Below are 13,407 nucleotides of genomic sequence, written 5' to 3' on the forward strand. Positions count from 1 at the left end.
GACCCCTCCCTATGGTGTCAGAAACCAGTAGAGCAGCATCTCAGAGCTTTCTCGCGACTCCTAGCTTCCCTATACAGAAATAACTTACTGAATTTGGTCATTATTTTTAAAGGTAAAGTTATAGAGGCGTCTCAGTTTAGGAAAGTTGCTTACAGATAATGTATACAAAAGTAGAATGACCTATATGGAAAATGGGTGGTTTTCGGACAAACTGATGCCCATGAAATTTGGATAAGTCAGTGACTTTGCACAAGCCCTAGAGAACTTCCAGCAGCGGGGGGTCTGTGCAGACTTCATCACTGATCACTTTTCTTATCATGCACAGCCTGAGAGTACAATGTTACTCAATGCAGAATGGCACCAATTACTTTCCGACCCCCTCCTCACCGACCGTATATCTGACCATTTGGACAGAGCATATACTCACAAAATGTGGCCACCATCAATTTTTGACAATTCAGTGCCCTGCTCAAAAGAGTACTCTTACAGATAATGTCACTGACACAAAAGAGAAGGATAAAGAACAATGGGGTGGGCAAGGTAAGCAACTGATATTTCTTTACAGACAGGTTTAAACGGATTGCTTTGACCGGCAGTTGTTGAGCTAGAGCATTTTTCTTTATATAGCACATCGATAATCAAATAACCTCTAAGCGCTTGATATAATTCATAGTGTAGATTTGGTGCTGATGAAAGGTGCCATATAGAAGGCACTGGGCCCTTGAATTCAGGAGAGAAGTGTATGCTGTTGACACCACTCAGTGGACATTTAAACCCAACGTATGATGTGTTGAGAGGGGAGCACAAACTCCATGCCCATTCGGAGAAATGGGTGCTCAGGAAAGGAATAGTAAAAGCTTGACTAGTGATATGCTAATATAACCGATACAACCGTTTCGGCCACTTGCACCCCATTGTATGTCCAAAAAGGCTGCGTTTCTCATATGTGAACTGCACATGTGGGAAGCACCTCAAGTAGTGAAGGATTGAGGTCGGTGGTCATTTGGGATTTGATGCCGCAGGGTTTGGGGGAGCAAAAGGGGTGAGAGTCAGGTAGAAGGGGGCAGAAAAGGTGCAGGCCTGGTCGGTGGCCACGAGTTGCAGGGGTGTCCCCAGAAAGAGACGGGAGGGATGGTTTAGGCTGGGCAGAGAGGTGTGAAAGAGAGATTGGGGGCTGCATATTGTCCCCCACATTAGAGGGAATGGAGTCACAGTGTCATAACACAGCAGCAGCAAAGCCAGACCCCAGGAACACAGACTTCCACAAACCAGGGCTGTGACACGTCATCATGGAACCAATCTAGCACTCTATTCAGAGCAATGGCAGTGACACTATCAGCAATAGGTTTTGTATTGGGTTTACCCACAGTGACTTTGCATTTGTAGGTCAACAAATGGCTGGCTTCTTTCTAAACAATGCGTTCAATAAGACTGGTGGTAGATAGAAGGACCTTCATTGCCATGGGTGTTTTGACATATGAATGTGTGAACCAAATCAGTATTCTAGGCTAAACAGTAACTAACAACCTCTCAACAAGACAGGGGTTGAAATTGGATTAGCTGGAGCTAAATACAGCTCCTGGGTATCAAGCATTAACCTCTGACCAGGAGCTACTACACAGAATTCTGCAAATCTAACTCCCACATAAGATGCAAAGATATCATTTTGTCCATTATTTATGAACCCTTATGCATTAAATGTCATACAGATGTGTTTGTTTATTTGCATATTGGGCAATTCACATAGGTTTGTTTAGCCAAAAGTAGCTCCTGGTAGCTGTTCGTGTCAAGCTAACCAGGCTATGTTGGGCTCTATCCAGGAGCTAAATTGCTCTCAGCTCCCCTCAATTTCAAACCATCCACGAAGTAATATCACTAGGTTTAGACTATAACATGTGTCTTCTCATTACTGGACAATTACTCTTAGAGGGAACAATCAGAGGCTTCCTCTGTCGCAGATCTAGCTCTGCTATACCTTTCATGCCCTGGTTCGCCCTGCTTTGACGATGGGAGCTGGTGCCAAATGATGGTTCTTGCCGGCCCAAGTTGTCTTTTTGCCTAGCCACTGCCACTGCAATGCCAACAGGTGGCTGTCTCACCTCCCCGTCCCCATGGGGAGGCTCGTTCTCACGGCTCCGGGCACAGTCTGGCCGCTCCACTTCCTGCTGTCCCTTGCCTGCTTGAAACTTGCCGTCCTGGTGGGCGCAGCTGGCTTTCATATTGCCAAAACCCACGAAGGGGGCCTTCTGGCCCACAATAAGTGCTTGGTTACTGTACTTCAGCAGATTCTTCATGGCCGACACCTCGTCAGGCGGGGCCTGCATTTCCTGGCTCAGCACCGAGCCCTGAGTCATCAGGGCTGCCTGCTGCAAACTTGTGCTAAAGGGGTCAAGATATGTGTTTTTTCTTTCTTCACTGATTGAAATTGCAGGGCCTTGACCCTGCACAGCCCAGGGAGCTAAATGTGTCCCATTGTAGCCAAGAGAACTCAATTCTATTGACTTCCTCTTAGCATCTGAGCCACTTCCTGTTTGTTCCATCTCCGGAGGCCGGTGCTGCTGGTGTCGTATCCTAGCAACCTTTTGAGAGCCCTGGCCTTGGGACTCTTTCGGGGGTCGGTCTAAAGTGCAGCAGGATTGGCTAAGCTTGACGCAGAGTGCTTCCTGATGATTAGGGCGTGAGCAGTCCTGTGAGGGGGGCATCTCAAAATAACCCCCTTTATCCAGGCAGTTCTTGGCTGGATGGGGCACATTGGGGTAGGGGCTGTCGGAGGTGGCACTGTTCAAGTACTCTAAGTTCTTGAGTCTGGCTGCAGCATTGGGAGACCACTCGGCGCGTCGTTCCCCCTTCCCCTCGGCCTTCAGGTGGGGAAAGGAGTTGCCATAGACGTGGTGATGGTGAGGGTGGTGGTGGGGATGGTGGTGCCCAGCTGCTGCTGCCATCTCATGGCCACGCTCTTTTGAGTGCTCAGCACGGTCCACGTGGCATGCATCAGAGGCCACTTGAAATGACTGACTGGGGTCGCTCAGGTGTCCCACAGAAGGCACAAATGTGGCCCCACTCATTTTGAGCTCCCTGCCTGTCTTGTCCTGTAGTGAGCACATCACGTCTTGGTTGGAGCGTAGCTGTAAACAGGGGAATGATCCGGAAGTGCTGTTGAGGGGTGGGGGAATGTTAGGCAGGCTGGAGGGGACAGTGTAAGACACGGCGTGGTGCAGCATTTGCCGCCGCTCAAGGCATTCACCATACTGATGTTGCACCGATTCGAGCTGTTGCTGTTGCTGCTGGGCAAACTCTTGGTCTTGCCGCATCTTCTCTTTGGCACACCTGCTCTGGCTCATGCCGCCGCCTTGGTGCGGCATGCCACCAGTGCAGCTGGACAGCATGGCTTTGCCAGGGTCTCCATTCAACACCTTGGAGGTCATAAGGCAAGAATTAAGGTGCTTCTTGCGGTGGTTATCACATGAGTTCCTCTGGTGCATGTCCTCCTTGCAGTGCCCATCCACGTTCATAGGGGTCATGCCCTTTCCCCGCTCCTTCCCATCCTCCTCCACCTGCCGCTCTTTGGACTCGCCCTTGCCTAGCTTCTCCTTGCTTTGCTCTTTATTGATGACATAGCGATCAGAGTCCTTGTGTCCCTTCTGCATATGACTGTTCTCCCGGTCTCTGCTGCAGGAGCCAATGGGGTGTCCAGGGGCTGCCCGGGCAATGCTGGGGAAGTTGTGATTGGCTGATAGTAGGGTCGGCTGGGCTGGCAGGTTTCGTAGATAAAAGTTATCTGTAAGGAAAACGAAACAAATGTGAGAAAGCATGGTCTCCACTGTCACCGAAGAATACATCCGTGGGCACGATATACGAGAGGGCAAAATAAAGAAAAAGAACAGGTTATAAACAGAGGATTGTGGGAGTTACAGGTGGGAGAATAAGGTAAAGAGGTCGGAAAGAGACAGCAAAGAGTTATTATGGGGCCAGGTAGAAGAAAAAAGAGAAAGAAAGATGGAAGAATGAAGGGTCAAAGGGAAGAAAGTGGGGACAGGGAAGGATGGACAGCGATAGAAAAGGATAAAGGATAAGTACTAATGACCAACAGAAAAGAGAACATTTGGCAAGATTTTAGGAGCTGAAATGATGTTCCAAATCTAGTTATTTAACAAACAAGGGAAAGCGCTCCATTTGCCCGAGTTCAATGCCTTGCCTGCCAACGCTGCAAGATCTACCTAGCCTGTGTATTTGCTTTTCTAACCTTTACCTCACCATTACTTGATGGGTCACTCTGGTGCCACTTTGCAAATCCAGCGGAAATTGCCCAACAGGTTCTTCCTACACTGTTTGTGTCCTGTCAGTCGGAGTCTCCTGATTTACCGCATGAATTAGTAATTGGCACAGGAATCTGGCTGGACCCCAGGTTTTCGTGCTGATCGCCCATGAAAATGATGGCGGCCAACATTATCACTGATACGTACAGACTGCACCTGCGTTTTGTCAGCTGCATGTCAGCCGCATAAAAAGCCAGCACAGTCCATAGGAATCAGGTCCCATCTAAGGTATCTGAATGCTGATCCTGTGGAGAGGCTGGGGGCTTTCCTGCACAGTGCCGTAAGCCCTATGTGGAAACTTCAGTTCAATACACCATGCAGGACACCCACAGAGAAAGGGTTGGGTGCCAAAGAAAGCGCAAAATGCATTTGGATGTTGGCCTCCACATTTATTCTTGTACTATGCTACAAATGTACATCTCAAGATTGAAAAAAAGACCACATGGGAATAGGATTGAGAAAAAGGCAGTCTCCTGCCTTGACAAGTCTTAGAATGGACATCAAAAACGATAACAAGACAAGTGAATCACCATGAACGGTGGACAAACCCTGGCTAGCTGCCTAGAGGATGCTAGCAGCTCCAGGCAGCCTTTTCCACATGTTTCACACAGAACGTGTCATTTTCAAGATGAAGAACAAACAGCTGGGCCACTGCCACGTCCACTCCAGATGTTGTCATTCAGAGACTCCATGTCACCAAGGCCAGGAGACAATTCTCCATTCATGGGCTTACCTTTCACAAGCTATTACGATATAGTACTTAGGTCTAATTGGTTAAATTGATGTGAAACACAACGCCAACTCTCAGATTGTGTAAGGCTGTTACATCAAGCAAATCAAGCAATGGACTTGTGCATTGGATCCTTCGGACATGTGACTTGTCTGGTAACCCTACAATTGGGTGGAATATGGTTTTCTGGCATTAAAAGCTATCATGGACGAATGGCTTTGCATGACATGTTTGAGGTACAAAGTTAGTGCTGGTGGTGATTGTATCAGGCAACTACAGCTAATTCTCCTGCTTCAGATCAGAAATAGTGTGCAATGTAGAGCACTCGATACGGGCAGCAAGAGACCATGTACATGTAGAATTATAAGCAAGCCAAGCCGCTAGAGAGGTGTGCTGAGTGGCTTGGCATCTAAGAGAACAGCAAGGCATGCAAAGAGGTAAACCACTCAGAGCTGGCTAAGGGTAGTAGGTACTCCAGAAAGGCAATCATTCCCGCCCCTTAACTGCAGGAAGACAGAGTTAGAGAAGATGTTCTTTTTGCATTTTCCTCCAAAGGTTTCCATGGGACCCACAGAATTTGTCTCTGTCTTTGCTAGTCTTTTGAGGTAAGTAAAGCCTTTTTTTAGATTCACTTACCTGTTCAGCCCATTTATTAAGTAAGACTTCCAGTGCAGGGGCACTGTTTCCTTCAGTCATGTTTTTCTGTGTGTTTTACTGTAGCACACACCGCTTTAAAGTGCAGGGCTACTTCGTATGCCTTTTCCCCTTTTGTCTGGCAACATTTTCTATGGTGTGATGATGTGCCTAGGCAGGCTGGTGGCAGAAAACCATATTCTACATATTTTTCGGATGCACTACCATGCGCCATCATTTTCTTTTTAACTCAATAACATATATATAAAAGTGGCTTCAAGGTTTGGTATAAACTCTGTCCTTTGGGAATCTTGTGCTTTGCCCTCTTTCCGCACTCCAGTCAGAAAACACCATATAAGGTTATGCACTTTTGCAGGTTCTGGCCTAAAATCTCAAGCAAGTTTCTTTGTGTGACTGAACTGGTTAGGTCTGGTCCCAATACACATCCTTTCCTGGAAGTGTCTGTTGCTGGGCAGATGTGAGATTTGTTGGTGCCCATGATTGTACAACCCTTGAATGCTGTTTGAATGGAGTACTTACCTGCTTATGAAGGTCTGCTCAAGGGAGGATCCTGCCTTATAATTATAAGGCAGACAGTAATATATTGTTTTTATCCTCTTGTCTTTTCTTGTGTGACGATTCCAGGGAGATCATCACCATTCTCCAAGGGGGAGCCACCCCCTATGGGAAAAGAGAGGTGACCCAACTACACTTAAGGCCCCTAGGGGACAGAGCAGGCTGGATCTCCATGGGGTTGTCTATGTGTTAGGGTACAGGGGCCCCGAGAAGGGTATAGGGAACCATCTCTCCCCCACAGTCAATGACTCCTTTATGGGATATTTATGGATTTAGGGGTTTATTAACTATACACAACCTTTCAGAACAGCTGACTTGGCTTCAGACTTTACCTGTGCCCAATCTCCTGTCAAAACAGAGAAGAAGCAAAGCAACCAGCCCCCTGGAGATGTATACTGCTGCCACCCAATCACAAGTTAGCTCTGTCAAGCACTGCGCAATTTAACAGCCACCTGGAAAAAAAGACACACATCCAGTGAGAGAGAACGCTGGTGTTCGCGTTCCGTACAATGACACACATCGGAAAGGGACGAGACGCCACAGCAGGCAGGCCGCAGCAGTCATGAGAGGGTGCCGGAATGAGGCAGGAAGGCCTTGCATGGCCAAAGCAGAGCCCAGTTTAGTCGCTGTGTAAGCGACTCCGCCCAGCCTACGACTCAGCGAGAATGATGAGGGAGAGTCTCCCAGCCAGCACAGAGCTCGGCTTTCAGGTTGCAAAGGTAACGCTGTGCCAACAGAGAAGCCCCGTTCCTGAGGAGGACATACTTCGGGAAACCATGTGGAGCACTGCCAGAATAAAGCAGGTATGCAGTGGCTGTAAGGGAAAGGGGGCGACCAAAAGAAAGAGAAGGCACCCTAGAGTGGTGGATAAAACAGAGAAGAGCCCCAGAGTAGGGAGAAAGAGAAAATACCCAAGAGGGAGGAATTAATTCAAGAAAAGATCCAGAGTGGGGAGGAAAAAAAAGCTTTCCAGGGTGAGGAGAAACAGCCGTTTCCCCAGAGTGGGGAAGAACAGACAGCATCCCAGAGTTAGGTGGCGAGGCCAATAAAAGCCTCAGAGTGGGGAGAAGAAAAGTACATCCCAGAGTGAGAAATACAACATAGAAGAACCCCATAGAAGAGAGGAACAAAGAGCACCCCAGGGGGGCTAGTGAAACAGCAAAGAGAAAGCGAAAAAGCAAACACCTCTGCGGGAGGAGGGAAACCGGGAAAAGCCCCAGAGCGGGGCAAAAGAGAGAAACAGCAAACTTGCTTGAGTGGGGAGAAACAGAATGTTTCTCAGAGTAGGGAGAAAGACGAACCCTGAGTGGGAGGAAAGACTAAGAGAACTCCAGAAATGGAGAGGAATAAGAAAGACTAAGACACCCCAGAGTGGTAGGAGATGGAACCAGACTTGGTCTGCAATGCTTTGGAGAGTTTCTAGGAAGGAATTTGTATGAACTGGAACTGTGAGCTAAAGTCCAAAACGTAGAAGGGACAGTAGTCGGAGTCAGAAGCATGCAGATCTCACTAAGCCCTTCTATTATTTTTTTGTAAATTAGATGTTTTCTTTAAGGAATATGGACATAGATAGGTTAGAATAGGATTCTGGACGGAGAACCGCTATTGGTTTATGACGTTCTGATGAGCACCTTTTTCTATAACTTTTTTATAGAATGGGAAAAACTACTAGGGATGAGTTGTTTGACACTGACCATTAGTGTTTGCACCCTGTGTCCTTGTCAGAGTGCTGATTCCGGCCTACAACAATTATCACTTTACTTTTATAGTCTGTGCATTGCTTTATATAATTACATTTTACTATGTTGAAGGTTAAACGTGTCTTGCAGTTTCCTTTAGAGATTACTAACAGGAAAGAGAGAGAAAGAGAGAGAGAGTGAGAGAGAGAGAGAGAGAGAGACAGAGAGAGAGAGAGAGGGGGAGAGAGAGAAAGAGAGAGAGAGAGAGAAAGAGAGAGAGAAAATGAGAGAGAGAGAGAGAGAGAGAGAGAGAGAGAGAGAAGGAGAGAGAGTGTGTGTGTGTTAGAACGGAGTATTTTGTAGTGCATAATATACTTTAGTTTTAGCTGCATGTGAGATGAAGTTCTAATAGAACATGTATTTCTATACTTCTGTTGGCTGCTGCATTTCTTGGCTGTCTCCTTGTGTTGTTAACTGTACTTACACACTAGCTCCTGATCTCATGAAGTCCAACTTAGCCCTCTGCCTATGTTACTGTATGAGAGTTTGGCTAGATTAAGGAGCACATTTTTCTCCAGGGTGGTATTTGTCAGCAAGGAGCCATTAAGTGAAGAGATACAGGTAGGCTACTCCCCGCCATCAAATGTTGGCCGTTTGCATGGCGGAGTACAAATATGCATGGCAAAAGGTGGCGTACACACTTGTATGCCGCCTTTTGTCATGCACAATTGCCTCCGGTGTGGAAATAAGTTAATGCTGCCTACCATGTTCGCATGGCATGCAGCGTTTACAATTACAATGGCAGGCAGTATGTACAATGAATCCCTATGGAGTCTGCATGCTTTATGCTGGTGCATTAAGCCGGCAGGCCCCATAGGGATACACAGCATTTACGCTGGCATGAAAATGCATGCCGCTTGAAATGCTGGGGCATTTATATGGTGTAGAGGAAAGGAGGCAGCAGAAACGGAAGTTGTGTTCCGCCCCTCCTCTCCGACATACAAACGGTTGAAAATGAGCTGTGAAGTAAATCATACGCGTAAAAGTGTTACGTAAGACTTTTATGTGCGTCATATATTTTACAGTTCATTGAAACGGAGCTTCTAATTGTTTATTACCTACTTCATCAACTAGTTTGATCTCTCAGAGGAATTCGATGCAATGACCATAAACCCTGCCACAGGGCTGGCTCTGAGAATTCCTCATAACAAACAGCAATGCATCTGAGAAAAGCAACAACCAAATTCAGCTGTTGTCAGCAGATTAACAAAGCGAGAGGTTCAGCTCAGTACCAGGATTAGAGCAGAATTCAATTACTCTGGTCCTTTCGCCATATTTTAAGAGTCTGCTAAACCTTTCTTTGCTGACTTCACTGATTTCTTTCTTTCAGTCCAGGCTTAATCCCAAGCTTCTCTGTGAAATCGGCTTGGTACTTTTGTGCTCGCCCTCAAGAATCCTTAAGACAGCATTTATCCTTCCTGTTAGTCATGTGAATATGCCTGGTGGTAGATTTCCTTTGTACAAAATGGACTTCACCATGTGAAACCATTTTTTCGAGAAAGGGGACTTTTTGACCCACTCCTTCAGGTATCCAAAATAAAGGCTGTTGATTCACATAACTATACCTTTAGAGAAAGGGATGAGGGGACGATAGTAAGTGTGTGTGAGGGGGATGTCACCATACACGGTCACAGGATATTAGTTTCCCTGAGCAGGAGGATGTTGCAGCATTTGGCTTTGTGTGAAACCACTCTCTAAGTACTATTGGATGCTTGAGTTATGCCAAATGTTTGAATGTAGTTTGGTGAGTGAAAGGAGACTGGGGTAATTTCCAGTCTCATGTGGAAGATTGAAGATGTCCCCTTACGCAATCACCTAGCCTTGTAGCTGCAAAACAAACCAGCACACGTGTAAGGTCTGCTGCATGAAGAAGGGGACTGAAGCTCTGCATCAGCTTCTCCATCTCAAGTGCTCTGAGAAGTCCAACGGTAAAGCTCTGCCTCTCCAGCGAGCAAGAAAGAACAGACTGGGGTGCTCCTTCCTTCTGGGAACTGGACCAGGTGGTTCACCTCACCTGCCAAAGGCCCCACCCCCCTGAAACTCATGTCTGCCTTCATCACTTATCCCAGGAATGGAAGCCCCTTTGATGCAGATGACTCAGCGATGCACCGTGACAAATGGGGCAGATTTTACTTGTATTGGGACATCTGGCAAGCGCACTGTTTTCATATCCCCATCTACATAGCTCCAGGGGCCTGTGCTGGCATATTGACAAACCTTCAAAAAGGGGGTTCAGGAGTAGCAGACCTATTTGCGGTGTGGTCCAGAGGATGAATCGTGAATAATCCTTGCAGTTTGCTGCTACTGACAGCAATGCTGGATCTCAATTTCTGAGATTGAGGGCTGCGAAGAAGTCAAGGATCTCTGGTGAGCAACAACAGATTCCAGAAACCTGAAACCTACATCCCACACTGTATTGCAGGGAATCTTGAATAAGCTTCCATGCCTGGGGTCTGCTGGTCTCCTTAGCAATTGTGCACCATCCCTAATGTCTTTAGAGAACCAGGTCTTTGGGCCACCATTGGCACCGTACACCACATTTGCACTGGGATTCGCTTTCTGACTCTGGAATCAATCTTCCTTCCTTCCCGTATTTCTGATAAGCTTCTTCTTCATGTGGATCATCTGGGGCTCTTCCTATTCTGAGCCAAAGCTCTGCCATCCTTCTGATGGAACCATAAGACGTTGACTGCCACTGGTAGTCCTTTTCCCGTGGCTTCTCTCTTGAACAGAGGTTTTCCTCTCTTTCTAAAAAAGATAAGACAACCTTTACTTACCTCTTAAAAGTTCCTCTGAAAAAGACTTTGCATAACTGCCTAGAACATTTAGAGACGTTTCCTAATGTTGCTTGCTTTAATGTTTACCTTACAGTTTTTACTCACATGACTATAGTGATTTTTACTCTTTGCCTTATCTATATAATTATTTTAGTTTTCAAAGTGTATGCTCTACCTTTTAACAACCTAGCTCATCTCCAGAGAGTGTGGTCTGGACAGCTCTGACACACTACTCCTTAGAGAGCCTGGTGTATAACAAGAGACCTATAAACAACGCCTAAGGAAAACACCCCTAAGAATGAGACATGGAATCATTTTCGTAATGACATCGCGTCCAAGTGACTTCATTTTATCGGTAGCATCTTAACCAGGTCATGGCTTTTCAGGCAACACTATCCAACATTCTTGGACTTGTAGATAGCCCTGTAGACAAAGTAATATTGGATAAAAGAAATTGAATGGGTGATAATGTTGGTTGGATATGACATGGGATAACTGGGCAGCCATGGAACAGCATGTTCATTCTCGCTGGGTGAGAAAGTTTCTGGTGTGCTAAAACAATAGTCAGTTAACACACATGCACACTGGTAGAGCAGCATGAAGCTTTGCAGCCTTCTAACAATTGCTTCTTTACTCCCATCTTCCACATTCCCCTTGCTCGTTACCAAACTTGCCTTTTTGGGATTCATAGAATCGGTGCTGCCCGTACAGAACATTGCTGTTTCCATGGTGATCCAGGTGGCTCATGGGAAGGAAGGTGGATGCCAGTCCCCCGGAAAACCTGGGGTACCCAGGAGCTGAAAAAAAAAACACAAGAAAAAAGTTCATAATGGCAATAAATTATCTGGTACATATATTACAAAACGTGTGGGCAAAATGCTGTTTACAAAAAATGTCGGGGTTCCTTGACTGTGAAGGAAAGCCACATTAGTTCATCCATAAAACGATGGCACATTTCCAGTGCAGCCCTCTCTCCTGCTCCCAGAAAGTGCTCACCTGAAATAAAAACTGTGCCATGGGGGATTCAAGCTGCCTTTTCACATAGAACGCACGGACATTAGAAAGAGAAATAATACATTCTTTCTGCTGAATAATTACTGCTGAAAGTGGAGGTGATTATCGTGTACTAAGTGAAAATCACATGCAATAGGCTTGAAATGTAAGTGAGCGGAAACCAATTATTTCGCCATGACCACCATTTAGGTAATAACGTCAACATCACATAGTGTGTGGGGTTAAGAATACGAAGATAGGCATGCTTTCTGAGTACATTTGTTTCATGGTAAAACATAAGGGTAAGAGATGGATAGAGAGGAAGTAGAAAACTAGACATTTTAATGGATTAATCAAATGTTGTGGGCTGTATTCCACGTTCATAGAGATTTTCAGTGAATAGTTTAGGACTGACTCTGGAGAGGATGCGCTGCTGGACTTTCCTCAATGGATTTCAATGAGGAGAAACATTTATCAAAGGTTTCAAAAGGATTGATCAGAAGATATGGCAGAAAGCTCCTGTTAGGTTGCTTCTGAAGTGGGCAATTAACTGTAGTTAATGTCTGAGTTCAAAGCAACCTGAGCGGATGGAAACATTAAAAGCCCTCCCATAATGAGCCAATCAAGGTAACAATCAGAAAGGGCTTGTTTCTAATGCACGAACGGACAAACCAGTCCAGAGTGGCCTGTTTTTTCTCCTCTTTGTGCCCTACCGACTGGCTCAATATGTGGCTTGGAGTGACCTGGAATTCGGTGCTCTCACTATCTTCAACACCTAGGAATGAATTAATGATACAGTCCAGGTTTCAAAAAGCGTACTCGCCTCTAGCCATTGGCAAGTGATAATTGAATCTTGTTGAGTAGAAAATGTTGTGCTATGTGCATACAGAGAACTGAGGGGGCATGCAATTTCTTATGCCGGGCTAGTAGCTTGTAACTTCAAATGTGTATCCCGATCTAGATCTAGCTGTACCTACTGGTGCATAGCACTGTGCACAAGTGATATGGAACCAAGTACTTCGCAAACCTTTAATATCTCAGACATTAACATCTGTTTCTTTTGAACTGTAGCTGTGCCTACTCCTGGGAAGCCCCTTTTGGTCCATGATACTTTATCTACCACCTCTGCACTGGATGTGATTGAAGATATTACATTGAATGTGGCGTTAACACCCTGTTCCAAGGGCTGGAACGGGCGTAACAACCAGGCAGCCCAAGTTAACGGCCGGAGCAAAGGAATCAGAGGAGGCTCATGGGAGGCAGCTGTCAGTAAGAGAGGAGACATCTGAAACAAGTAATGACAAGGCCAATATGTCTTGCTTTGTTTTTATATGTGAAAGAGCTTGTTTATTAATGCATGCGCTTGTTTGTGGTTGCTTGTGTTAGTGGGTTTATGGATGGTGAATTTAAGTTTGAATTGGTTGGTTGGTTGGTTGGTGGATGTGTGAGTGCATGTTCAAATCTATGCATACCCTGCTGTCGTTTTTTTAAATTTTGTATTACCTGGTGTCGTATTTTTTCACTCATGCGCTAACAAAGCACCAATCAAACTCCCTGTTTAACCAACCACCAATAACATTTAACACACCAATGGGCCTGATTTACAAAATACTCTTCGTAAATCAGGCCCCATTATCGTGACT

General features: G+C 45.9%; 1 protein-coding gene across 3 annotated transcripts in view; it reads right to left on the minus strand.

Moving 5' to 3' along the window:
* Positions 1 to 13,407, minus strand: part of BAHCC1 (BAH domain and coiled-coil containing 1) — a 683,113-nt gene that overhangs the window by 401,067 nt on the left and 268,639 nt on the right. For all 3 annotated transcript variants that reach the window (XM_069655151.1, XM_069655152.1, XM_069655150.1), the window contains exons 4-5: positions 11,446 to 11,568; positions 1,976 to 3,778 (exon numbers count right to left, since the gene is read on the minus strand). In XM_069655151.1, coding sequence (XP_069511252.1) covers positions 1,976 to 3,778; positions 11,446 to 11,568 — 1,926 coding nt within the window. The remainder of the gene's footprint in view (positions 1 to 1,975; positions 3,779 to 11,445; positions 11,569 to 13,407) is intronic.

This window comes from Ambystoma mexicanum, chromosome 3q (genome assembly GCF_040938575.1).
Source record: "Ambystoma mexicanum isolate Mex_15411 chromosome 3q, UKY_AmexF1_1, whole genome shotgun sequence".
NCBI classification, from domain to species: domain Eukaryota; kingdom Metazoa; phylum Chordata; class Amphibia; order Caudata; family Ambystomatidae; genus Ambystoma; species Ambystoma mexicanum.